Source organism: Eumetopias jubatus, unplaced genomic scaffold, assembly GCF_037043125.1.
Source record: "Eumetopias jubatus isolate StellerSeaLion01/CBP00866 unplaced genomic scaffold, mEumJub1_p1.0 scaffold_7, whole genome shotgun sequence".
Taxonomy (NCBI): Eukaryota; Metazoa; Chordata; class Mammalia; order Carnivora; family Otariidae; genus Eumetopias; species Eumetopias jubatus.
The window spans coordinates 66,098,742-66,126,293 of NW_028274813.1; the positions used below are offsets into that span (position 1 = coordinate 66,098,742).

Below are 27,552 nucleotides of genomic sequence, written 5' to 3' on the forward strand. Positions count from 1 at the left end.
ACCCTTCTCCAGTATGTTATATCCCTGATGATTACACGTACTTAGTTCTGTCCAATTATTGTGTGAACAAAAATTACCTAGAGTAAGATGAATTTAGTCAAAATCAAACATTTTAGAACATAAGAGTAAAACAGTGAAAAAAGAGATGGTTTACTCAGTTATTTTGCTAAAGATTGATTTTTTTTTAACTGGCTTTCATAAATTGACCAGCTGTTTATACAGTCCATAGCAGTTTGAGGGTTAATGGCATTATTAATGATTACATAAAAACTTTGTTGTAAATGTGTGCAGTTAAATTAGCATTTTCTGGTCATTGGTCTGTGTATATTTAATATTAAAATATAGTTTTAATTTAATGAAAAGTTACACAGCATGCATCTGAAATACAAACTCAGATTGTAATATGCTAATATAATTATCTCTCATTATCATCAATGAACATGATGGACATATGTACAAATTTTCCAAATAAGAGTACATTTTATTTTCCAATTTTATCTTAGATAATTTAGTGGAAATCTTTTCAAATGTATTACTCAATACTATGTGTATGTTTCTTTATATCTAAAGGACCAATAATTCTGTAAATATTAATTATGGTTCTCTTATAATAAAACTCTCCTTTGAGGGTAGGATGTGTAAGACTGTGCCCTCCCTGCCCCCCCGCCTTGTCTTAATGACCCCGACCAGGTTTTCTTCTGCTATAAGCTGTCCATTCTGCTGTCATTCAGCCTTCAGTGGGCTTCCTCACTGTCACTACGTAGTAAGAACTGTAGGTTCTTGTCTACGTAGTAAGAACTGAAGGTTGCCATGGAATAGCTGTTTTAAAATTCATTAAGTCATTTACCTTAGTTTTGTTCAAAATCCAAAATCTGTAAGTGTGGGTCCAGCACTTTCTGGCAAAAAAAAAAAAAAGTGCTCAGGGTTTTCAGTTCTGACTCACTGTTGGCTGGACTTTTGGCCACTCTTCCTGTGTTTCCTTCCTAGGAGAAGTGGAACTGAGAGGGAAGATCAAGCAGTGAGTTAGGAGACTAGGCTTCTCGTCCTTGTTCTGGCATTGCCTAACATTGTGACCTTGGATAAATTCCCTAGTAAATTCTGAGCATCAGTCTACTCATCTCTAAATGAAAAGATAAATTACCTCTGGAAATTTTTCTTCTCCAAAGTTAATGATTTTTAATTTTTGGTAAAACCTTTTTAGTTGCTGTCATATTCTTCATTTTATCTAATATGTGCATCCATTATCATTAATTCATTTAAGTAATGAACAACCATGTAGCCTTATTAAGGACTGTAAAAACTATACAGTATTCTATAATGACAGTTGAATACAGAGTAAGACAAAGAGTGCGAAGTACATTTTTTTCCATTTCCAAGCTGCACATCTATGCACCTAATTACTGTTGTGTGAATAATTTCAGAGTGCCTACTAAGTCTTCTAATAGCTATCACTGACTAGTAATCTGTCAAGGTATAATGCAGTATAATATGTTTTTACACAACAGTGGTGAGGCTCTCATTAATTATTACCACCTATAATTGCTTGATATGAACATTTATTTTAAACCTTAAAAATTATAGACAACAAAATAATGATCTAACGTACCTCCAGGAAGTCTATACACAGAAGTTGCTGCATTAGAGTTAATGATGTATTAAGTCATTTCTTACTGCTTTTGTCTTTTTAATAGATGACATATTATTCAAATTAATGTAGAGGAAAAGTTTCTACTAACAATTAAGCATCACACTGAGTCACATCTGCTGCCTTAAAGATAAGCATATAATTTATTAAACAGACTTCTTTAGCAATATCTGGTATATGATGTCAATATATTTATATGCCCTAGGAAGAAGAATTTATAGTCTAGCTTTCTTCCCCAAAGGTGTTGCCAAGTTCCGGTCATATGCATGTTTCTGTGTCTGGTAGTACAACCAACTTTTAAATCTCATAACCAAAATCTACCGTTTCATATTTAATCTAAAGATTCCAAGCAGACCTCTCCTTGATGAAATATATTCCTTTTTTTCCTCAGATTTTTTTTCTGCTTATTTTTCTTTTCTGTAATGCAAATGGAGGGTAAGGTTAAGGTCCAAATGTAAAATTATGAACGAAAATGATTGTTTAAACAATGGGCTTTTGAACTTAATGGAAAGGAGAGTGGCTAAAAAAAGAAAATCTAAGCAGAAGAAAGTGCGTGGGTCAGATTCTAGATCTGCCTTTAGGAAAACAAGAGTGGAATAAATTAAAATCCTGTCTTGAATGAGAAAAGGAGGTGTTTTGGCTCTAGAGCAGAGAGAGGAGGAGTAGCCCGAGTGACTTTTGTGTTTGTAAATTCAGACCTTGAAGATTTCTGAAGTTGATAGACCCTTGGTGTTAGGCATCCCTTTTCAAAGGAAGCATTGGGCTAGTAGAGCAGAGTCATATGATTACAGGTGCTGGTGAGAGAAAGAACTACAGAGGGAGCCAGGCAAGGGTTGTGATTGTTCGCTAGGGTTCTCTTCATCTGGACAGCATGCCTGTGGCCCAGAAAATAGCAAAGTAAAATGGAGAATGCCTGCACTCCTGGCTCTGTCGGCGACAGTCATGCTCTTTTTCATGGCTTGGGTAGTGTATAATGCATCTTCTTATGGCAACACTGTAACTATCATTTAGTCATCATTTTCAGGAACTGGAATTCTGCAAAGGCTTTTCAAAATATTTCATGAAAATAGGTGTTACAGATTTATTTTCATGAATCATATCTTTTGGACTGAGAGACCAGTGATTCAACCAAGAATCTGTAATAACAGTTGCCACTAGGAGAGATAGCAAAGTTCTGCCATTGACAATGATTCTTAGTTATTGTGATGGAACACTATTCAGTTTTCTGCCTGGCTTGCGGGGGTGGGGGTGGGTTGGGTAGAGGAGGGAGGGAGTTAAAAAGAAAAGTTAATTTTTTTTCTGGATTCTGTTTCCTAAGATTAGATTCAGAAACTAGTCACACAGCTATGTGGTCATGGGGTGGAATTCTTTTCATGTGTGCCTTTTTGAGGATATGAAATCACCAAATCAAAGAGCCTGTGCCCAAATTTGAATATATTTCAGAAATATGCCTCCAGATAATATAGAGTATTCACTTTTTCTTTTCCCCTTTCATTTACACTTTATAACTTGTGTTTTAAATGTCAGTTTAGTGTTCATGCTTTTGGTGGGCTTGAACCAGCTCATAATTTTGTTGCTACAGCTGTAGTGCTGTGTACGTGATAATCACCCAGTGGTTATTCACTATTTGTTGTTTTTTCATATACTTAACTTTTTTCTATACTTAAATTATTAAAAAGTTATTATATATATGAATTATAAAAAAATTATTAGACTTTTTTTTAATTGTGAGGTGATTAAAAATGGGATGGGCTAGTTTCCTAGGCAAAGTTAAGAAAAGTTTACAACAGTAGTTGCCTTAGGTCTCACCCATGACATCCCTCGGCAGGATCCAGTTGACCTAAGGATCCACTGCTTTCAGAACCATCATCAACCGTCTGATTGTTCCTGCTTTTCACAGTTCAGTGCTAACATCATTCAGGTGCAACTCCAGCAAGGAACCCCAGAGGCAGTTTTACCCAACTGTTTAGGCTTTCTCGTTAAGACAGTTGCTCATCGTGTACCCTTGTTGTCCCAGTACTCCTAGAAAAATACTTAGGGAGTATTTTGGCCAAACTAGGAAGTAGTAGCACCTTTTTAATTTCTTTGCTCATTAAGGGTGGCCAGTCTTGGCACCACTTGTTATAAACAAAAGAGTTCTTGGAAAATAACTTGGAAAGCGTCTTTGATGAGAAGAGTTCAATATTCACCTGCCTGATGTGTTCTGTTATTGAGCAGAATAATTTAATTCCAGGATTTTCATCACCTTTTAGCAAAAGTAAACTGGCAGTGTATTTTCATTTCCTAATCAGGCAGGCCGTCTCACTCTCTTTCTTTTTTTTCTACTTGACTGAATCATGGATTAATTTATTTCTGGTATTGCTTGTTCCTTGCCCTTTGTGATTGGCCTCAACTGTGGAAAAGCACCCTTTGTTCCTCAGAGTTCCCGTTGGCCAGGTCACATTTCAGCAACTCATTAAAACATGTATTTATTCTACTCTGGAGCACATTGTCTGGCCAGCCATGAATTTATAGTGAAATGTAACAGTAAATTGTGCTCTGTGGTCAAAAATGCCAAATGATACACACAGCAGCACAGAGGTTTCCAGCATAGGGTAGAATTAAAGAGCTTAGGACCAGTGCCGTGATTGTTGGCCGTATTTTCACAGTGGCCAGTTTTGTTACAGTTGAACTTAGAGAGAGCTTGAAATCACTTATCTCAGATGTTTGCGCTCACAACCACAAAGCCTCTGAGAAACACAGAACTGATCTTGTAATAAGCTCCAGCTGAGTTTACAAGCCTCTGAGCCTTTCTGAAAGCCTGTTTAGTTTAATGAGGGTTTTCAGATTTCAAAGCTCACACACCTTCACGTAAAAACAGATGATTATGACCAAATTAGGGAATGTTGTTCCATGAATATTTTCCCCCAATATGTTCTCTTCTCAGTTGTCAGGCATTGTTTTGTTATACTTTCCACCTTCCAGACATCATTTTTAAATATAATTTTTGGAAGTCTTATTGTATAGGTTCTATTCAAGCAGAACGTTATGTTACATCAAAGAAAAGATTTTTTTTTCTCTCTTAACAGTAAAAGGCAAATGTGCATATATTTTTCTCTGGCCAATAAAAAAGGTACAATTTGAAAAAAAATCGAACCCTCAGTTTCTGCTGCCATGACAACTGTCCCGTGAGGCTAGGCCTTCATGTTCACCCCTGTGCCCTGCTTCACAGGCCTCTACAATCTGATTCTGAATGGCTTGTTAATGAAGAAAGAAAAGCCATGTTTATGACCCAGTAAGATGGCATGTGGGAGAAAGAATATCCACACCTCAGTGCTCTATATCTTGGACAAATAACTTCCATGAATATTCATGATGGTATCTTTGGTTTTTAAATTCAGTCTTTTTAAATAATAGCTTTAATATGGGTTGTATATATTGGTATTATTCTACCTGTTCTTATTTTTAAAAGTGTTTTGTGAGTCACCCTCAGAAAGAAATATAATAATTAGGATGTGAGGCGCTCAAGCCTTACTTGAATACAAAATCATCCATTCCATATACCCACTTTTACAAAGAGGCACAATATAGAATGGGATACTCAAATGTTAGCAATCTAAGACCATAGAGAAATAGAATTTAGAAATGTCCTTGAAGAAAGGACAATTTCCTTGCTAAAGAAAGCAAGAGGGGTGTGGACATGTTGACAAATCGTGATGAGATGCCTCCTAAGCCCCTCTTCATTATTGCCACCTGATCCTTCCTCCACACAGCACATCCACAAGACATTGTTAGAAGACACTGTAAAGTTTGGTTCTTCTTTGGGAAGACAATTGTTGTTTCATCTCTCTTCCTGTCTAGCTATTATTGTCTACTCACCCCACCTCAGACACTGAGTCCCTTGTATTTTCTCTTTCCTATCTTGAGTCAGAATCAGCTACCCATGGTTTTGGACAGGATATAGTAAGATGATCTGTGCATTAATTAGTGTATTTTGAAGAACATTTGTGATCAAATCAGGGAAGATTCTTTAAGTTAAAGTTTAATTCAAACTCTCAAACTGAGGTTTAAGAGTTTTATGATAATTATTAAATTTTATTTCACTAAATGTATTTTATATATTTATTTCAGTGTCATCTAAAATGTACTCTTCCCAATTGTGGGCATTTTATTTGTCTTTAACTGACTTTTCTTGCAAATGCTATTTATATAGAATTGGGTAGTCAAAAGGTTGGGTAGAAAAAATTAGCATTCTATATTTTAAAAGCACATGAGGCTTTGAGTTCTCCTCCCAAGGAGTATCTGGTATAGGACATGCTCACCTGCTCCAAACAAATAGAAAACACTACAAAATGTGTAGAATGCCTGTTTTCAGACATTTTCCAACAGGCAATGCAGGATTATGATCCCTGAGAGAAGAGAAACAAACAAGGTAAGTAATAGCTTTCTGCCTGGAGGCAAGATCCAGAATGTAGTGTCGGGAGAAAGAACCTAAGAGGAGCCTAGTTGTCTAGCTGTATGGAAGACGTACAAATAGAGCTCAAGATGACCATGTCAAAAGGATTTTTAGGGGAGAAACACTGGAAATGTGGGACCTATACAGAAAAAGAGCTTCAGAAATCTGCCTAAGGGCCCACTTGAGTATTAGACTGAATACAAATCTGTGTTTGTGTATGGTGAAAATCATTAAGGCAGAGGAAAGAGCAGCTGCCTGGAAGGTATGAAATGAACACTTAACAGAGCTCACACAGGGCTGAGAGACAGTTGAGTTTCTATCAGGCAAATGGGAGAAATTTCACTGAACACTTGAGATATTTCATAGAGATGTTCAAAGAGTTACGTATTAGTAGTAGGGTTAAACTATCCCTAGAGGAGATACTACTCTAAAAGCTAACCTAACAAAGCTTAAAAATAAACCTTGAAAAGACAAAACTGAGCTGCAATTTTCTTAATATTTTTGCCAAGACAAATGTCAACATTCTTTAAGGGAAGACAACAAAGTCCAACTGCTCACATTAATTCATAAAATCTGGCATCTAATTTAAAAAGTACATGTATGTTCTACATATAAATGAAATCACATGGTATTTGTCTTTCTCTGACTTATTTCTCTTAGCATAATACCCTCTAGGTCCATCTGTGTTGTTCCAGACGGCAAGATCTCATTCTTTTATATGGCTGAGTAACATTCCATTATATATAAACCATATTTTCTTTATCCTTTCATTTGTCAGTGGACATTTAGGTTGCTTTCATATCTTTGCTGTTGTAAATAATGCTGCAGTTAATACAGGGGTGCATATATCATTTTGAATTAGTGTTTTTATTTTCTTTGGATAAATATCCAGTAGTGGAGTTACTGGATCATATGGCATTTCTCTTTTTATACTTAGTGAAATAAGTCAGGCAAAGAAAGACACATACCATATGATTCCACTTATATATGGAATCTAAGAAACAAATGAACAAACAAACAAGCAGATACAGACCCATAAATACAGAGAATAAACTGGTGGTTGCCAGAGGGGAGAGAGTAGGGGGATGGGCAAAATGGGTGAAGGGGAGTGGGAGTGGAAGGTACAGGCTTTTGGTTACCAAATGAATAATTCACAGGGATGAAAGGTACAGCATAGAGAATATAGTCAAGATATTTTAATAGCATTATATGGTAACAGGTGGTAGCTACACTTGTGGTGAGCATATCATAACATATAGAATTGTTGAACCACTATGTTGTACACCTAAAACTAATGTAACATTGTATGTTAACTATACTTCAACTTTTAGAAAGTACACATATGAAAAAGTAGGAAATGTAGGAGGAAATGTAACCTAGAAGGATCAAAAAAGAGTTAAAGGAAATAGACCAGAATGGTAGAGGTGATGGACTTAGTAGAAAACAACTTTCAAGGATTTACATGAAAATATGAGGTGAAAGACTTGTACAATGAAAACTATAAAACACTGCTCAAAGAAAGGAAAATGAACACAAATAGAAAGACAGAGCATGTTCATGTATTGGAAGAATTAATGTTAAAATGTCTGTACTACCCAAAGCAATCTACAGATTCAATGAAATTCCTATCAAAATACCAATGACATTTTTTATATAGAAGTAGAAAAAACAATTCTAAAATTCATATGAAATCACAAAAGACTCCAAATAGCCCAAGCAATTTTGAGCAAGAAGAATAAAGCTGGAGGCATGATACTTCCTCATTTCAAAATATGTTACAGTAATCAAAAACAGTATGGAACTGGCTTAAAATCAGATACATAGACTGATGGTCAGAGACTGATCAAGCAAAAAGAAAGAAAAGACAAATTATGAAAAAGTAATAAAGAGACATTACTATGGACCCTATAGACATTGAAAGGGTGATAGAAGAATAATATTAAAAACTTTTTTGCCCAGAAAGTCAACAATTTGGATGAAATGAATAGGTTCCTTGAAAGAAAACTACCAAAGCTCACTTAAGAGAAAATGGAAATCTAAGTAGTGCTATCTAAAAGATAAATCTTAGTAGAAAAATCCAGGCTTAGATGCCTTTGCTGGAGAATTTTACCAGATATTTAAGGAAGAACTTATACCACTTCCAAAGGAATCTTCAAGAATATGCACAAAAAAATGAGCCTAAATCGATGTTTTTTTTACTTCATTAAAAAATTATCTCAAATTTTATCATAGATCCAAATGTAGAACCCCAAAGAAGAAAATGTAGAATAAAACATAGGAGAAGATCTTTGTTACCTTAAGTTACACAAAGATTTATCAGATATTAAACCAAAAGCATGATCCATAAAGAAATATTTGATAAGTTGGGCTTCATATAAATTAAGAACTTCAGAAAATAATGTGAAGGGAATGAGAAGCCACAGACTAGAAGAAAAATCTATGAAACACGTATCTGATAAACACCTTTTATCTAGAATATATGAAGAACTATCAGAGCTCAATAGGAAGACAATTCAATTTAAAAAATGGGCAAAGGAGTTGATCAGTTGTGTGCATGGGGGTGACACAATGGAAAGATGCTCAATATCATTAGTTGTTAGGGAAAAATTAAAACTATGAGTTAGAATATCTACAATAAACAATCAACATCTATTAGATTGTTTTTCTATTTCTATAACAGAAAAACATTGTTTTTCTATTTCTAACACCTATTAGAATATCTACAGTAAAAACAACCAACATCACTAAGTGCTGTCAAGGATGCAGAGCAACTGGAACTCTCATACACTGCTGGTGGGAATGCAAAATGCAATAGCCACTTTCAAAACAGTTTGGCAATTTTTTATAAAGTTATCCAGATACTTCCATACACCCCAGAGAAGGAAAAACTTGTGTTCACACAAAAACCTCTAAGTAAACATTTATAGCAGCTTTATTTGTAATAGTCAAAAACTGGAACTAAAATGCCCTTCAACTGAGGAATGGATACATACACTGTGGTATATCCATGCAGTACAATGGAACACTCCTCAGCAATGAAAATGAAAAGATTAATGATACATGTAGCAGAATGGGCAATCTTAAATTCATTACACTAAGTGAAAAACATCAGATTCGGGCACCTGGGTGGCTCAGTCGGTTAAGCCTCTACCTTTGACTTCGGTCATGATCTCAGGGTCCTGGGATCAAGCCCTGCATCAGGCTCCCTGCTCGGTGGGTGTCTGCTTCTCCCTCTGCCCCTCCTCCCCACTTGTGCTCTCTTTCTCTCTCAAAATAAATAAATAAGAAATCTGAAATAAAAAAGTAAAACATCAGATTTAAAATTATATGCAATGTAAAAGGTACAATACCATTCATATGACCTTCTTGAGGAGACCAAATTTTGGAGATAGAAAGGTCAGTGTTTTCTAGGGGCCGGGGGTCAGGGGAGAAGTTGATAACAAAGTGGGAATGGAGACATTTTAGGGGGTGATGGGAACTGTTTTATATCTTGGCTGTTTTGTGTATACCACATAGATGGTATGTAGTTATTCCTATACATTTGTCAAAACTTGCAGAACTGCACACCAAAAAGGGTGAATTTTACTGTATGTCAAATATACCTACTATATATTTAACATAGTATAAAAGTATAAATTAGCTTGTATTTGTGCCCTGACACTTATTTTTTTGGTTTCTATTCTAAATTTAGGAGGATTTTGACATTTAACCTATTGTGGTATTTGTATTTACAGTTCCCTGAATGTGGTTTCTACGGAATGTATGATAAGATCCTGCTTTTTCGCCATGACCCTACCTCCGAAAACATCCTTCAGCTGGTGAAAACGGCTAACGATATCCAAGAAGGCGATCTTATTGAAGTTGTCTTGTCAGGTAGTACACTTATTTCTCTATCCATAGATTAATAGTTTGTATTTGAAGAAATCTTGGGCATAAGTTTTTAAGGCAACATAAAAAAAATCCATCAAACTCAGCCCTAAAAGGAAATGTTAGGCCTCTGTCTTCAGGAACTTTCAAATTATTTTTTGGAAAAAGCAAATGGTTTGCCTCGAGTTGGCTGTTTCTACACCCAGTATGGCCCCAGTCACTTTCTCCAACTTTACCATCTCCCCAAGCCTCCCAGCAATACACAAGCATACTTGCATTCATCACCTTGAATCATCTGGGCAGCAGCAAAAGCAAACCAAAAACTCCCCAGTGGGGAAAGACAGATGTTAGGACCTCAAATGTGTGGAGGGGCTGGAAGCCAAGAAATAACAATAGGAATCTGTAGCTTTAGTTAAGTCAGATGTCTACTCATTCTAAGCCAAGACCAAGTTGGAAAACAGAGTTCGGGGAGTTACAGCAGGTCAGGCCATGCCATGTGACACTAGCCAGATCCCTCCTTGAGGAGCTGCTGTGTTTCCCTCTGCCCAGATTTAGATTTCTTTTTTAGGATTTAGAAGTTAGTAATCAGACTGTGTGTATCAATACAGAAAAAAAAGGCATATTTAACTTAAAAAAAAAAGTGCCAGAGAACAGCTGTAGTGGGGATCCTTACAACAATGATCAGTGCAATAATACAAACAGATCTAGATTTTTAATGTTTAGTTTTGTGGAAATTGAGGAATTCTTGAGAAACTCTTATTGTATTGCTCCTTTCTCCCCTCTGGCCATCTTTGCTTGTTATTTCTTTATCTAAAGGAAATCCATTTGCTTCACTGATTCTAGATTTCACTTCCTCAAGTTCCTCAACTTGTTCAGAGCCCAGACCTTGGTTGCACCGATTATAATTCAGTTGGACTTTGCTTTGATTCACTCCAATTTGTCTTTATCTTTGTTGATCATCTATCACTATGTGAGGTCCTGGGATAGCCACATTTTCACTGTGTAGCTAGAGCCTATAAACTTGCTTTGTTAGATAAAAGAGTAATAATGTTCTTGTTTATAGGGTTGCCCCTTGCTAAATCAAAAAAGCAAAAGCTTTCATGTGTTTTCTGTGGACAATACCAACCACTTTAATTTATTATTATTTTTTCGTATATATATTTTATTCAAGTATAATTAATATAGCGTGTTAAATTAGTTTCAGATGTACAGTATAGTGATTCAGCAATTCTACACATTACTCAGTGCTCATCATGAGTGTACTCTTAATCCCCTTCATCTATTTTACTCATCCTTCCCACGCACCTCCTCTCTGGCAATTATCAGTTTGTCCTGTATAGTTAAGAGTCTGTTTTTGTTTTTTGTTGTTGCTCATTTTTTTTGTTTCTTAAATTCTGCATGAGTGAAGTCATATGGTATTTGCCTTTCCTTGACCGACTTGTTTCACTTATCATTATACCCTCTAGATCTGTCCATGTTCTTACAAATTGCGGGATTTCATTCTTTTTTATGGCTGAGTAATATTCTGTTGTACATACACACCACATCTTCTTTATCCATTCATCTGGTGATGGACACTTGGGCTGCTTCTATATCTTGACTATTGTAAATAATACTGCAATAAACATAGGGGTGCATATATCTTTTTGATTTAGTGTTTTCATTTTCTTTGGGTAAATACCCGGTAGTGGAATCTTACTGGATCATATGGTAGTTCTATTTTTAATTTTTTAGAAAGATTTTATTTATTTGAGAGAGAGAGAGAGACTGGGGGGTGGGGTAGGAGCAAGAGGGAGAAGCAGACTTACTGCTGAGCAGGGGGCCCGATGTGGGGCTAGATCCCAGGACCCTGGGATCATGACCTGAACCGAAGGCAGATGTTTAACCGACTGAGCCACCCAGGCGCCACTCTATTTTTAATTTTTTGAGAAACCTCCATGCTGTTACCTTTTGTTGGCTCTTTCACAAAAGTAGTACACCTGGCCTCAAAAAACTAGTGCCTCAAAAACTAATGATATAATGTATGGTGATTAACATAATAAAAAAAACAAAAAATCTAGTGCCTTAGACATATTGTTTTTTAAGTTTCCTATTTATGAATAGGAGGGTCTGTCTGTAATAAATTATTCAGGGAAATCATGCCCTGGACCCATTCTATCTATAATTCATATTAAACTCATAGCCAGGCTGCTTTGCAAATAATGTAATACGTTTTACGAATCTTTCTTTTTTTGGCCTGTGGCAATGTCCAGAAATATGTGAGAATTTTTAAGAGCGCATTTCAAAATTTAATTTATTTTTCTTTCCATTTTACTTTTGTTGTCAAGCACTTTATAGTGATACCAGACAGATTGAATGCAAGCTGGGTGTGGGTGTGCTTGTGCTTGTGGGAGAGGGAAGAGGGCTGCCTGTTTGCATGTTACCTCAGTGAGCAGGGCCTGCCCTTTGGCACACTGACCTGACGCAGCTCTCTGCATTGCCCTGCTGCCCAGGGAACAGCATGATGCTCCTCCCACCATCTCTGCAAACCAAGACCCTCATTGTGCTTATACTCCTCTCCTTTTGCCAGCCACCCTTTCTGTCCCATGTTCTGCCTCTCCTGTCTCCATGGCCACAACTGCTGAGAGGGCACTTAAAGGCAGCCTTTTTTCTTACCTGTTGTCCCAATACCAGACTCAGGAAGGTCTCTCCTACTCTCATCAGCTAACTTGTTGGTATTTAAAAGGAGCCGTTCTGTAACAGCCTACTTTCAGACTTGAACCTGGAGACTTTCAACTTTTTCAGTCCACATAGTCCCACGTCCCCAATGTCATTTAACCCTTAAATATTCAAGTATACATATTTAATTAAATATATGTATTTAAATTATTATATATAATATATGTAGTGTATGTGTTTTTTATATATACACGCATTCAATTATGTTTAATTGATGATCTCCCACATTTCTCTGTTAGCTTCTTTGGTGGCTGTATTCTCCCTCCTCTCCCACTCTAATGCTTCACATTGTGATTTTCTCAGTAAATGTTAAAAATGGTTTTTCCTTAACTCCCCCTCCCCCCATTATAACCCTGTTTCCCCCCCTACCCCTTTCCTCTCTCCTTGTCGTCAGTTTCCTATGTCTGAGCTCACCACTAAGGCATGGTCCAGCTCCTCGGTCCTTGCTCAGGCACTCCTTCTCCATCTTGCCTGCTGCTGCTACCAAATCCACATCTGTAGGCCCTGTCTTTTGACTGTAGTTTTCAGGCACCAACTCCCTACCATCTTAAGACTGTGTTTTTCCCTTTCTTTTTCTCTCCCCACAGCACATGGGCCACCATGTGCACGTCTTACATCACTTTGATGCATTCTCAACTCTCTTGTGTTCTCTTACACCCTCACAGGGCCTGTTACACAGGTCTGTACTCTGAATAACTTTACCATCCATTTTTGTCATTCCTGGTCCTGAGCTACACAGAGCTGCTAGACACACAGTCCCCTGCCTCTGTGTCTCGGTGCAGACTCGTCTTTACTGGCCTTACTGCTGTTCACCAATCTCTTCTTCCCCCTGCCCCCGCATCCTTTTGTTACCACAGTTGAGGTTCTCAATAAATATATATGAGCTGATTGATTGACTAGTGGCTTTCACATTAGAAGTTATCACATTTACAAAATTTTGACAAAATATTGATTTGTTATAAAAATACTATTTCTAGGTATTTCCTCAATAGTAAGAAATAGAAAGTTCATGTCTCCTTGCTGTGCACTGACTCAGCCCTTACCAGAAATTAGCACCTGTGATGTGGGCAGGGTTGCGTTGCATTATAATTGAAGGCAAGACAAATGATTGCTAACGAAGGCATGTCAGGTGTGAATGTGAGGGAGCTCCTATCACTTACTCATTCCTGACCCAGTCCCGGAAGAATATGCAGTGCAGAGTAATATGCCATTTCCTGAAGGTGTGGTTAAGTATCAACTTCATTCAAAATGGCAATGGGGGTAGGAGAACAAAACCCAGGGCGCACCCCCTCTGTTGCCTTTCGACCAGTTTGAGAACATAAACGATGCTGTGGAGATTTTTCTCTTAACGACTATAATTTTATTGTTCAAATTCATTTGTCCAAATTTTCTGTTTTTCCTTATGAAAAAATAAATTTTACTCTGTAGTTCAGCATAAACATAATTTGATTCTTTTAATGTTTAACCTGTATTCCACCCATAGGAACATGTTCTGACATAGGAGTCCAGTAAAATGTGAGAAAATATGGAAAAAATTAATTTTGAGGAAGGTGAAATACTCTATAGACTCTTCAGGCAACCATCAAGAATTTTCTCTTGCTCATGTCATTTTGTGCTGAGACCTTTCATCATCTGTTAGTTCTAACCAGGCTGCTCCTGGCTAATTTGCTGGTTTTCTCCTTTTCTTTTTGAAAAACAGGGCTTGTATGAGCTAGTGCATTTAGACCCTGTAAGCCAGGAAAACATTGCTCATGGGTGGATGGGTTGGGTTCTGGAGAAAAAAAAGAAAGAACTCCATGGAAGTTCCCCACCATGCACATTCCCACCACTGGCAAATTTTGTCTGTTAAGCAAAGGATTAGCATTGGTACTATTGTTATGGAGTAGGAAAACACTGCAAATGGAAATTTCTCTTACTAAAGCCAAAGTCAAGTTCAAGTGTGTAGTCCTAAACTATAAAATAAAGTTCATGGAATTCATCTGATGCCTTCTTCATGATGGGTCTCTATCAAAGCCTGATAATTCAGCCATAGCAAAGCAAATTAATAACCAGCACTGCATTCACATGACTCAACTCTTTGTTTTTTGTTTTGTGGGGGCTTGATCGCTAATAATTGTGTGTGTGTGTGTGTGTGTGTGTGTGTGTGTGTCTAATAGGTGGTTAAATGGAAAATAGACAACTACAAGAATTTCTCTAGTAAAATTACAATTTTAAAGTCAGAGCTAAATGTTGAATCTTTCCTTCTTTCATTAATGGTAAAAATCCAATTTTTTTCGGATATTTTTCACTAGTTTTTGCAATAGATCATGCAGTATTATTTATAGCTTTTGCAAAGCGGTGTCACCACATGTGGCTGGTTATTTGTTCCACACCATCTAGGGATAGGAGCCTCATTAGAAAGCTAGTGCTGTAGCCCAGGCAGAGGGGGCTGTGGGCCTATTTTCAGGCCATGATTCAAGAGCTGAAAATGGGATAGAGAGATTAAGGAATATTTTAGGGGTAAAATTGAAGAGATATATGCCCATTTGGCTATAGTTGATGAAGGAAAATGAGAATATGAAGAGGACTCTAAGGACAGCTACAACCACCTAAGAGTGATCACATGCTCTTCCCTCCCACCAAGTCTTGCTCTCACATGTTGTTCAATGTGTTTGTTGAGTGGTTTAGCTACTGCTCCAAGACGCTGGAGAACTAATTTCTTGGGCCTATAGTATCATTGATTTCCTTTGTGATTTTGTACAAGTTGCATAATCTCTGAGGTTTAGGGGTTTTTGTGTGTTTTTCAATCAAAAAAGAATCTTACACTGGATGGGTAAGTATCAAACAGGGCTAATAGTGCCCGGATTCCATATTTTCTTTTTACATCTTCCATATTTTCTGTTTACATCTTTGCAAAGACATTTAGACATTCTGTGCCCTAGTTTCCTCATCTGTGAAATGGAGGCAGCACCAGCACCTACAGTGTGAGGTTACTACAAACATTAAAAATAAGTGAACGCATGTGAAGCACTTCAGAGATTTCTACACACAGGCAACTACACAATAGATGTTAGCTGTTCTGGTTTCTTCTCCTCCTCACGCTCTTAGCAGCCTTTCCCCACAATGTCCATCGTTGTTAGGGAATCCTGGTCTGACAACTTTGAGAATTGTTGTGTCAAACAATGTTAAAAGAGCTATTTATTGCAGGACTCTTAACTTTGGTTCATGCTAATATGAAGCATAACTTTCTAAGATCACTTCCCAAATTCACTTTTAACACAAATACTTGTTTTTTTCCCAAGTATATAGTGAGTCTTGGCCTCAGCAGTCTACACTGGCAGTACTCCTCTGGGTCAAGCCCATGGACCAAATGGTCTGAGAGGGTCTATCTGTTCTCTCTACACATAGGCCACTTCTCTCTCACAGAGGGGAATACTTGAACCATGGAAAAACAGGAGCTAGGAAGAAAGAAAGCTTTGTTTACATAAGAGCACAAGCTTTTGAATCTGTTTACATAAGTAATGTTTCCTTCACAATGACTCTGGGAGGTAGTGAAATCAGATATCTTAAAAGCTATAAAATATACATTTTAACTTGCCCACATCCTGCAGTGAGTAGTGGAGATAGTACCAGAACTTGAATCTAAGTGTTTAATCACTATTTACATTACCTTAAGTTCAGGTTAACCATTTGAACTTGAACAGGATTTCTTGAGGATCTGTTCAAAGAATTCCTACTATGGTCAGTTGATACTTCAGGGAAATATTGAGGGTATTTGTAACAACAAAACCAGTAACGAGCTACAGGTTCCACTGGCATTATTTTTATTGTAGAACGCTTATCCCCTCCTTTTCATGAAAAAATAAATATTTAATAAATATAAAAACTGTGACCAGGTTAAGAAAACCCGGAGGCTTTTCTTCATAGAGTGACAGTACAAAATAGGAAAAAATAAAGTAACCACACCCCTGCTTAAACAGGATCCCATCATATAATTTCACAACTCTGATCAAAATTGAAATATTGTCATAGCATCAGTGTATTTCCAGGAATCCTTATGACCATGTTTTTCTATTCCTAGGATTCAGTGCCTAAACCATGAGCCAAAAAAGGTAAAAAAATTCTAGCAAGGTCCTTTTTCCTTTTATAGAAAATGTAAATTATTGATTTGTATGGTACTGTGCCAGTTATATCCATTTCTGTCAGATGTAGGATACTGCTTAGCAGTGTTTTATACTCCCCTGAAATACGGCGGGAGGAGGAAAACTGTGAGAGGGATATATTAGATCACTGCATTATTTTCCCCAAGAATACGTTAGATAGACATGGTTTTGTTTGCTTTTAAGAAGGGAGAATTAATCGTGCGAAGCACCTCCCCAGTCTTCATACTGCTTGAGTAATTAAGGTTGTACAAGACCTAGCCTGAGTACTCAATTTATATTTCTCTGTAGTTGTTTTGGGCATCTAAGTGTTCCAGGCTTCGTGGTGCCAAGTCCTGTCCAACTTTAGTTGCAATTATTTGTGCTGGTGGTTTTATAATAATGGAAAACTGAAATGTAAGATTACAGGTCGTTACTCTTTTCTTCCAAGTAGGGTTTATGTTAAGTGTGTCTTAAGCATTTCCTTGTTATTATTGTTAATATTAAGCCTCTTTCCATCTTTGTCTTGCAAGTAAACCTCATTTTAGTTTCTTTGTACTACGTTAATCGTTTTCATAGAAAAGTGAATACAAAGAGGAGGCTATTGGAATGTTTCCATAGACTTTCCACCTTTCCCAACTTGTGACCTCAACTGGGATATGGGGGCTCGGAGCACTCCTTCCTTACTTTGGTAGTTTTCTCCATTATTTGTCTCTTTGTGGAGTGGAGTCTCTAGGGAGATGTGGCACAATAGTGCACTGCTTCTCTGTCTTTTTATACCCAAGTAACCCTAAGTGTCAAGGCAGAGTGAAAACATGCTTCCCAGGTAACATGGGGCATAAGACAAACCCTAAAGAGAAAAGTTCTTTGAAGAATCTTATTTCATTTGAAAACTTTATGGACATTTTGCGTTCTGCTGTGTTCGATTTCTCTTGTTTAATTTTGAATAAATAATATTTCTCCCCCATATTGTTCTTTAAGAAAAACAACATTAATGATGATGATATAAGGACGTATAGCATTCATGATGTGTTAGGCACTGTTTTAAGTGCTTTACATATATTAACTCAGAAATATGCATCACAGTTATTTTATGGCATATATCCCCATAAATCCAGTTTGATAATTAGTGGACTTCCAGTCAAAGACTGGGCTGAACTGCCATTTATTTCTTGCATAGTGATTGGCAAGTCACCTCCTTTCCCTGAGTCTTTATCCATCGCCTGTCAAATAGCAATAGTAATATCTTTACTATTGGTGTTGGGCTGTAAATTCCATGAGGATAGATATAAAGCATTTCACAAGATGCCTGGTGAATGTGAGGTACTCTGCCTTGTTCTACCTCCACCCACACATTTCTTGAAACAAGAACCACTTATTTTTATATTGAATCCTCAGGTTTTGGCATGTCACATGCAACCAATATCTGTTGAGTGAATGAATGGATACTTGAAGTAACAAAATGAACAAACCAATAAGCGCATTATTAAATTGGTGCTTATATATGATATCCAGAACTTACTGATGTTCTGTAGGAAGAATTTCAAGGCTGTTCTGTAGGAAGAATTTCAATGCTTACTGTTGGCTCTCCTTGGCCTAATCTATTAGTAATATCAATATTATTATCACTTGACTAATCCTTTTTTTTCCAGATTCTTGCTATCTTCTATATGTTGTCAAAAACTATTTTTTAGAAATTACTTATTTTTAGAAATCCAGTTCTACTTTCAAAATATTTCAGTGTCTTTTACAACATTTCTCATGTAAAATAAGAACTAATTCATAAAACACTAATTGTTTTCCTATCTGATTCCCACAACTCCTGGATTATGCTCATCACCATGACCAAGTAACTCATTTGCTACCTACCTCAATTCATTCTTCCTTCAACCAGTTTTCCCAGCCATTGCTCTTTTCTTACAAATATTCTTGCTCTCTTTCTTAAACATGTTCAGTAATCACTCCTTTTGGATGCACTACCCTTCGCCCCTCCCCCATGCTAATCTCACCTGCCTTCATCAGTTTAGTATCATTTCCTCATCTGGAGCCTCAGTGCTCTATACCTGCGTTAACTCTTAGTAATGACTATGGAGCTGGCCTCAGGCTCTGACTTCTCGATTTCCGTGTCTGGAAGGAACCAGGACTGATATGCTGGGATGCTGGCTGACCTTTCCTGCTCTTCCTCCTCCCCCGACCCCCATTCCTCACACTGGAGCACCATTGCTTTATCCACCTAACAGAACAGCTGTCTGTGCCTAAGGCTAAGCTGGCACCATCTATAGGAAAAGCTGAGTCATGTGCTCCAAAACCAGAGTCTAAATCTCCATAGATCTCTGTCCATGTACATACTGTGGTTTTCAGAGACAGACGTATCAAGCCCCTCTCTTCACGGAGAATTAGCCTAAGGCCTAGTTCTTCACCATCTGGCAAGTGGATATCCAGCCAGAAATCAAGAGTTTTTCCTTCTCTTCTCTTTTCATCTGTTACTTCTCTAATTGAAGCCAGTATTATAACTCATTCAGATAAACAGGAAAAGAACACAGGGGTAATGAAAACCACACAAAAAGGACTTTTTCTCTGTATTTTCTGGTCTCTGTGTAATCAAAAATTCTTTATATTTGCTTCTTAGGGTGGAGATTTAACCGTCTCATGTATGTAAATCTTACCATGTTAGCACCTCCATGTAAAACAGGATCTCAGAGAACTTTGCATATTCAGAATCATTCTAGAATATATACTAAGATACTAGCTCATTCTTTTTGCCTTTTTACATGAATTGGTGTATAAAACACACACACAAAAGTCTTATTAATCTACGTCATTTACCAGGTTTGACTCTGAATTATGTGGGACGTATTTAAGAAATTGCACTCCAACTCAAAAATGATTTTTACACGTCAGAGGTAACGAAATAGATGACTTACAGGACTAGACCCTAATAAAAAAAAGTTTTAGGCAATCATAGTATCTGGTAAATCAGTATTTCCTTGGCTCACTTCTATATAGAGGTGATATGAATAGGTATTTTGTCATAATCTTTGAAAAAATTATTAATATCGAGTTAGCACAAAATTCTTGTGTTCTAGGCTCAAACTGGAGAATAAAACTGTTTCAGTTGTTATTTTGTTCATCTGTTATAGAAAGACAAAATTATGTTCATGAGAATTGGCTGAGAGATAGGCAACCCCACCATTTCTCTAGTTCTGCCCTGTCCATATTAACTGTGAGTGGCTGTACTTAATTTAACTAAAAGTAAGTAAAATTAAAGCTGAGTTCCTCAGTCACACTAACTATATTTCAAGTGTTTAATAGACACATTAACTAATAGCTGCCATATTGATATAAACATTTCACTATCAAAAAGAAGTTCTGTTAGAGCAGCTAGATAAACCAAATTTACTCCTAAAGGTCTAGAACACATTGTTTGCACACACACGTACATAGGCTGCAGAAATGCCTTTACTGAAATGTTCTTTGAAACGACATTTAGAGGAATGTTAGAAATAACACACCTGAATGCTTTGGTAGTATATTTACTACCAGAATCTCAGGGGAGAAATTGTCCACTATATTACCCTGAGACTTCCTTATAGGACAGATTCCTCAGATTTTAGTACCCCAAAACAGCTTTATTTTCTGAGTAATGTTACTCTTGTATGATGTCTGGTTTTTCTTTTTGCTTTGGCTTCTCCCTCTCAGATAGGAATTCATGGGCCACTTTTAATATGACCCAAGTCAATACTACGTCACTCTTACTATACTAATTCTTTGTATTTGCCACAGTATTCTATTTCCCCAAGTTTCTTAATTTCTTTATCTTGTTTCATTGCATGCTACACAGCATACCTTAGTGCTTAAAAGCACAGACTCTGGAACCAAGCTGCTTGAGTTCAGTTCCCAGCAGTGCATTCATTAGCTCTGTGGCATTGGGAAGGCTAGTTAGTGTCTGGGTGTCAGTTTCCTCACCTTCAAACTGAGGATGCACATGATAATAATGTATAGTATCTAACACACTACCTAGGACATAAGGAACTTGTAAAATCATATTAGAAATGAAGGAGATAGGAAGTGTAGATAGGAGAAAAAAAAAGAAAGAGGTCAGGAAGAATAATACAGCATCGTGATATAGTATATAGACTAATTGTCCGATTGATGAATGGCTTCATTTCTTTGTTTTGTCTCACCTTTTTTCCAACATAAATTTTTGCTGGCTTACAAAAACATACAAAATATAATAAAATTGTCAGCAATTGACAGTGGATGTTGTCCAAGTTAGAAAAGATAATATTCTTTTTTCTTTTTTTATTTATTTGGTGGGGGGCAGAGGGAGAGGGAGAAGCACACTCCCTGCTGAGCAGGGAACTGGATGCGGTACTCCATCCCAGGACCCTGTGATCACGACCTGAGCCGAAGGCAGACACTTAACCAACCAAGGCACCCAGAAAAGACATCATTTAATTAATGTAAATTCTAGAATATTTATTAAGAAGCAGTCATATAACTTTATCCTCATACTTCATAAGCTGCTTTGAATTCGAGGAAAGCCTGTTTTTGAAGGCCAGACCTTTTGTTGGTTTAGTGCCCATCTGTTTATTCTCAGGAAAACCATCTCTCTGGGTTTTGGGAAAATTTATGTAGCAACATTCTGAATGCAGTTTTTAAAATTTTTTGGTCAAGATTGATCAATAAAAATTGATATTGATCAAGACTGTTTATGATCTTACATCGTTGGTTTTTTTTTTTTCTTTTTTCACTGTGAAGACATTAGAATGCTTTCTTGTCTTCTGCAGGGATAATTCCCTTAGTAATGGGAAAAAATTATAACATATACTTTGTTTCCCTATTCATCTCTCTGTCCAACACACACACACACACACACACACACACACACACACACAAAACAGGAGGGCTTGGAAGAGGAAAGGAAGGAAGGAAGGAAAGTCAGAATTATAGATACCATCAAAATCAGCGAAATAAAGGCATCGAAGGCTGCCTGCGTTAACAAAGGCCAGTTGGAGAATGGCTACTGCATGGCTCTCTGAAGACCTCTATGGCATGGGTATTTTTGTTTGAGGTAAAGGATTGGGCTTCCCTTGAAAAGCTGCCACATACCCCTTTGGATGTCCCATGATGGGTGGTGCTCACAGCACTTCAGTTCAGTAGCTCTGCCTTGCCACCATCTGCCCAGCACTTTCATTCTGCTGGTTGGCGTGTCGCTTATTTGCTTTTAACATGCAACCCATGTAAAAATCCCTCATAATCTGCCAAAATTAGAAATGCAGCTGTTTTAAGTCTTAAACGGCAATAGTACTATTCATTATGCCAGTATGCAGGAATAAAATAGAAAGATGTATTTGAAAAGAGCAATACTACACCAGAATGGATTTGTACCTCCACTTTTCTGAGTTATTTTTAAGACATCTACATAGCCTGTTACCAGTGTTGACTTAAGGCTTTAAAATGAAGTTGACACATAAATATACCAAATATCTCTTTCCCTACATATATTTTAATACAAGAATTGAGATTTGAATCAAGCTCTGAGCTCTTTTTTTTTTTTTCATGTTGTGAGGCAATTTCAGCTTTTCAGTTTCTAGAAAATGACAATTTTTTTTTGGCTAACTCTGGGTCTCATCTTATTCTATTTTTATTTTTCCTCAGAAGTTTTTTGAGGTTCTCATTATTATAACTTGTTAATCCTGAGAGCATGGTAATGTAAAGCTGTGTAGAGAATCCTCAGTGAGTCTAAACAGTTGGTCCTCTATTTAAAAAAAAAATCAAGAGAAAAAAGATTTTTCTCCCCACACAGTAATCCCTTGATGTTGAAAAACAAAAACTAAAAGTAAAGCAAAAACTACCCCTTGCTTCACTATGTTATCCACAAGCAGTGTTTTAGGAATGATAGACATTAGGAAACAATGAAGATCTGGTATGGGGCAGTCCATCCAGAGATACCTGTTTTCACAGTGATTAGACAGACATAACCATTCTGAAACTAAAGTTGCATAGTTTGAAATTGGTTTGCTCCAGCTTTTACACTTTGATATTCATATAGGTTTAAAGGTCTAAGTTGAATTCATTTGATGATGTGTTAATATTGCCCCCACATATCTTTCACCATATGAAACTTGAGCACTTAAAATCATTTGTATTTGTGAGAACTGACATGTAAAAAATTACTTTCTATGGAATCAGGTCATGAAAAGCAATGACAGAGCAAGACATAAGTTTGCTGAAATGGATGTACTTGATGTGCATTTATCTTACATATTCAGTGAGATTAATAATCCTAAAGGACGGAGCAGTAGGTTATCATCCTTAAAAAAAAGAAGAAATCTGTATAACAATTAGCTCAGTGACAGATATACAGTAGTCAGTCCAAAAATACTTGTTCATGATTGATATGCTTTACTTTGCAATTTAAGACTTCATATATGGCTCTCAATGTGAAAGGAAAAAATTAAGTTTGATTTTAGGGAGTTAAAATATTTGGAAAACTTCAGAGTTAAAAGAGACATTATTTCTTATGACATGTTATTCTAACAATTATCATAAATTTTTTTGTAAAAAAATCATTGTAAAATTTTAATGAAAAATATTTAATTCTATAATCTTAATATACGGTCTTTTCCATGTAGAAAAAATGTGTAATGTTTATATATTGAGCCAAATAGATTCATCTTGTCCTTCAAGCTTAATAGAATTTCAGGATTATCTCCTGTGTAAATCTCTACTCTTGCTGGTTTTATGCTTTTAAAGACATTTCGTGCTGAGCAGAGGTCTTGGTTTGCTATCTCTAATGATTGAAATCTATTTTTGGTTTCCTGGAGTACTTAACATGCAGAACAAGCGAGACAAGCACAAATGCATCTTTCCAGCTTTAAAATCAGACTAGCCTCCATAGATGATACCAGCCTAGCAAGTGAATCAACAGTCAAAACCCAATAGCTTTTTAAATAAACTTTTAAATTTTTGAGTAGTTTTAGGTTTACAGAAAAGTTGCAAAGATAGTACAGAGAGTTCACCTTACCCAGATTTGCTTTCCTTTAATGTTATCATCTTACACTGTCATGGTACATTTGTCAAAACTAAGAAATCAACATTGGTCCATGATTTGAACTTACCAGTTTTTTTCCCATTAAGGTCCTATTTCTGATCCGGGACCCAATTCAGAGTACCCCATTGCAGTTAGTTGTGTTTTTCGAGTGTCCCCTGGTCAGTGACAATTTCTCAGACTTTCCTTGTTTTTCATGACTTTGACAGTATTGAAGAAGACAGACCAGGTAGTCTGTAGAATGTCGCCCATATGGGTTTACCTGATGTTTTTCTCGTAAATAAACTGGGTTATGGATGTTTGGTATAAAGTACCAGGGAAGTGCAGTATACTTCTCAGGTGTCAACACAACCTCACTGATGATGTGAATCTTCATTACCTGGTTAGGGTGCTGTTGGCCAGGTTTCTCCACTATAAACTTACTATTACTCTTCCCCCACTCTGTTACTAAGTTTAGCCTCCTTCAAGGGAGAAGGTAAGGTTAAGTTCCACCCTCTGGAAAGGGAACAATCTATATATATTAAGTTGAATTCCTCTGGAACGAGAATTAATCTCTTCATTTATTTATTCAAAACACAACTTTAGGTTTTTTTTTTTAACTACATTTAATAATACAAGTTTTAGTGCCACTTGTCACAGCAATATTTTTGAGCTCAGCTTTTCTCACTGTGCATATAAGAGAATACACACACATGTACGTATAATTTAAAGAGATACTTATGGATACCAATGAATACCAGTATGTCAACTGTGATGGTTAATTTTCTGTTAGTTTGACTGGGCCATGGGTGCCCAGATTTTTGGCTAAACATTCTGGTTATGGCTTTGAGGATATTTCTGGATGAGATTAACGTTTGAATCAATAGCCTGAATAAAGCAGAGTGCCCTCCCCAGTGCTGATGGGCCTCCTCACTCAATCTCTTGTAGTCCTATCAAAAAGGCAGAGTAAGGGAGCATAGCCTGCTTGACTGTCCCTGAGCTAAAACATTGCTCTTCTCCTGCCTTCACACTGGGATTAGGATTGGGACTGTTTCATTGGCTCTAGAGCTTGCTGACTGCTGATCTCGGGACTTGTTAGCCTCCATAATTGTGTGAGCCAATCTTCATTCTCTTGGCTGTTTTTACCTGGAGGACTCTGATTAATAAACCAATTATCCCACTGAAGATTAGAGAAATATTGTAAGCCTGAAAAACCCTTTGTTTGCCCCTTCCCTGACTTTGTCTCTTTCTATTGAAATTTATGTTAATCACCTCTTTGCATTTATTGCTTTATGTGGTGAGATTTTAAAACTTATAAATTGAAATTCTTCTAAGATATTCTCCCAATTCTTCTGTTAAATAGATATGAATCTGAGCTAGCAAAGGCTCTAAAATAATTCTTTTACACTTTTACATTTTTCCCTTTTATTTAGGAGAATAAAATGCATGTCTTCCTTAATTCTTTAGTAGCAACAATGATAAAGCATACTCTGAATAAACTAAGTCTTAAGGAGTTTCTTCATTCCATAAATAATCTGCTTCTGAAGCAGATGCTAATCAATGGATAAGGATCCTCTTACATTTAGTTCTAATTTGCCATAAAAAAGGAGCTTTGCTTAATAATAATTTTCAAGTATTGTAGTGCAAATTGTAGAAACATGACATATTAATACTATGATAAAAGCTAAGTCATATAAAATATATCTTGGAACAGTTATACAACATTTTACTGTCTTTCTGTGGAAGGAGTGATTATAGCTTTGTTTCGATTTAAAGACCTATACTTATTTTTAAAATAAATATTATAAGTTGTAAAGACACTTGGAGACTAATAGGTAAGGAGAAAATATTTAGACAAATTTCTTATTTTACATTATGGCCACTGTATACATTTTGAAATTAAATTTTTAAAAGTTTCAGATGTTTGTGCACTCACAACAATAGTTATACAATCCCTAAAACAAAGACTTGCAAGCTTCAAACCCTAATAGTTAACTCATGTTTCTAAGTCATTTAAGTTTGCCCACAGACCACATGCAAAACTAATCCTACTCCCACATTTTTATGTCATCCTTTAAATATTTAATGCCCTAAAATCTCCTCTTTTCTGGGTCATGCTTTCTTTTATTTTTTCATTTGGTATTTTTTTCAGCTTTATTAAGATATAATTGACAAGTAAAATTGTAAAATACTTTAAAGTGTACAACATGATTAGTTGATACATGTGTAGACTGTGAAACGATTGCCTCTATTGAATTACGTAACTTCCATCACCTCACAGATTTACTTTTTTTGTGTGTGAGAACATTTATGTTCTACTCTCTTAGTAAATTTAAATCATGCAATACCGTGTTATCAACTATAGTCACCGTCACCATATTATATATTAGATCCTCAGGCCTTAATCATCTTATAACCAGTATATGTTTTTATAGTTCCTTCACTTGCCTAAAGATCATTTAATTGGTCATCCCATTAAATTGTCCTTCCTAACGTCATTTTATCTGCTTGATTTAGGCATCACTATGTGTTACTCTATTAGAAAGGGATGATAAGCGTACTAGATTGACTGAGAGTGTGTACTTACTAAGCAACATCTGTGTTTTGGATTATAGAGGAGTCCCCAAAAGTAAGATTGACAAACTTACCTTTAATGGTCAACTGGCGCTACGGTCAGAAGTGATGGAGACTGAAGTGTCAGAGTCAGATATTTCCAGAAGTCATGAAAGGGTCAGTGATCTGTCAACCTGAAAGATGTATCCTAGGGATCATTTTATGATTATGAGTAAGCAAATCCAGGTAGGTACATCAACATTCAGGAAGCCCATAGGGTTAGTATGGGTACTTAAGACAGATTTCGATTTAAATATGATATGGATGATACTCAGTTTAGAACATTATCATTATTATTTATCAATCGAAAGAAAAAACTTTTAATGATTTTTTTGTGTGTGGCTTTTTAAATTCATAACTTGACTAGCATCTAACAACCATGTTACTGAAAAACTCTCATCAGTGAACAAGAATAAAGACTATATGGAATGAATTTCCATTGAAGTTCAAAGGCTTAAAAAGAAATGAGGAAACTAAATTTTTAAAATGGGCAAAGAATTTGCAAAAAAATGAACAAAGGATTTGAATAGAAATTTCTCCAAAGAAGTTGCATACATGACCAATAAGCACATGAGAAGATGCTCAACTTCATTAGTCCCTGGGGAAATGCAAATCAAAACCACATGAGGTACTACTTTATACCCCAAAATCAAATAGAAAGGCAATAACAAGTTTTTTGGCAAAGATGTGGGGAAATTAGGACCCTGTATCGCTGATTAGAATGTAAAATGATAGAGCTGCTTTGGAAAAGAGATTGACAGTTCCTCACAATTTCCCAGTAATAGACTCCTAGGTATATACCCAAGAGAAAACATGTTCACACAAAAACTGGTACACAAGTATTCATAGAATTATTCACTGTAGCCAAAAAGTGGGAAAAGAACAAAGTTCCATTAACTGATGAATAGATAAACAAAAGTGGTATATCCATTCAAGGAATGTTATTTAGCCATAAAATTGAATCACGTACTGATACTTGCTACATCATGGACGAACCTTAAAAATATTATCCTAAATGAAAGAAATCTGACACAAGTGGTGAATTATTGTATTATTTCATTTCAGTGAAATGTCCAGAATAGGGATAACCATAAAGACAGAAAGTAGATGGAAGATAAAAGAA

At 36.3% G+C, this 27,552-nt stretch overlaps 1 protein-coding gene across 3 annotated transcripts in view; it reads left to right on the forward strand.

Moving 5' to 3' along the window:
* PRKD1 (protein kinase D1) overlaps window positions 1-27,552 on the forward strand; it is a 317,471-nt gene that overhangs the window by 158,045 nt on the left and 131,874 nt on the right. For all 3 annotated transcript variants that reach the window (XM_028114819.2, XM_028114820.2, XM_088025056.1), the window contains one exon: window positions 9,815-9,953. In XM_028114819.2, the coding sequence (XP_027970620.1) occupies window positions 9,815-9,953 (139 nt within the window). The remainder of the gene's footprint in view (window positions 1-9,814; window positions 9,954-27,552) is intronic.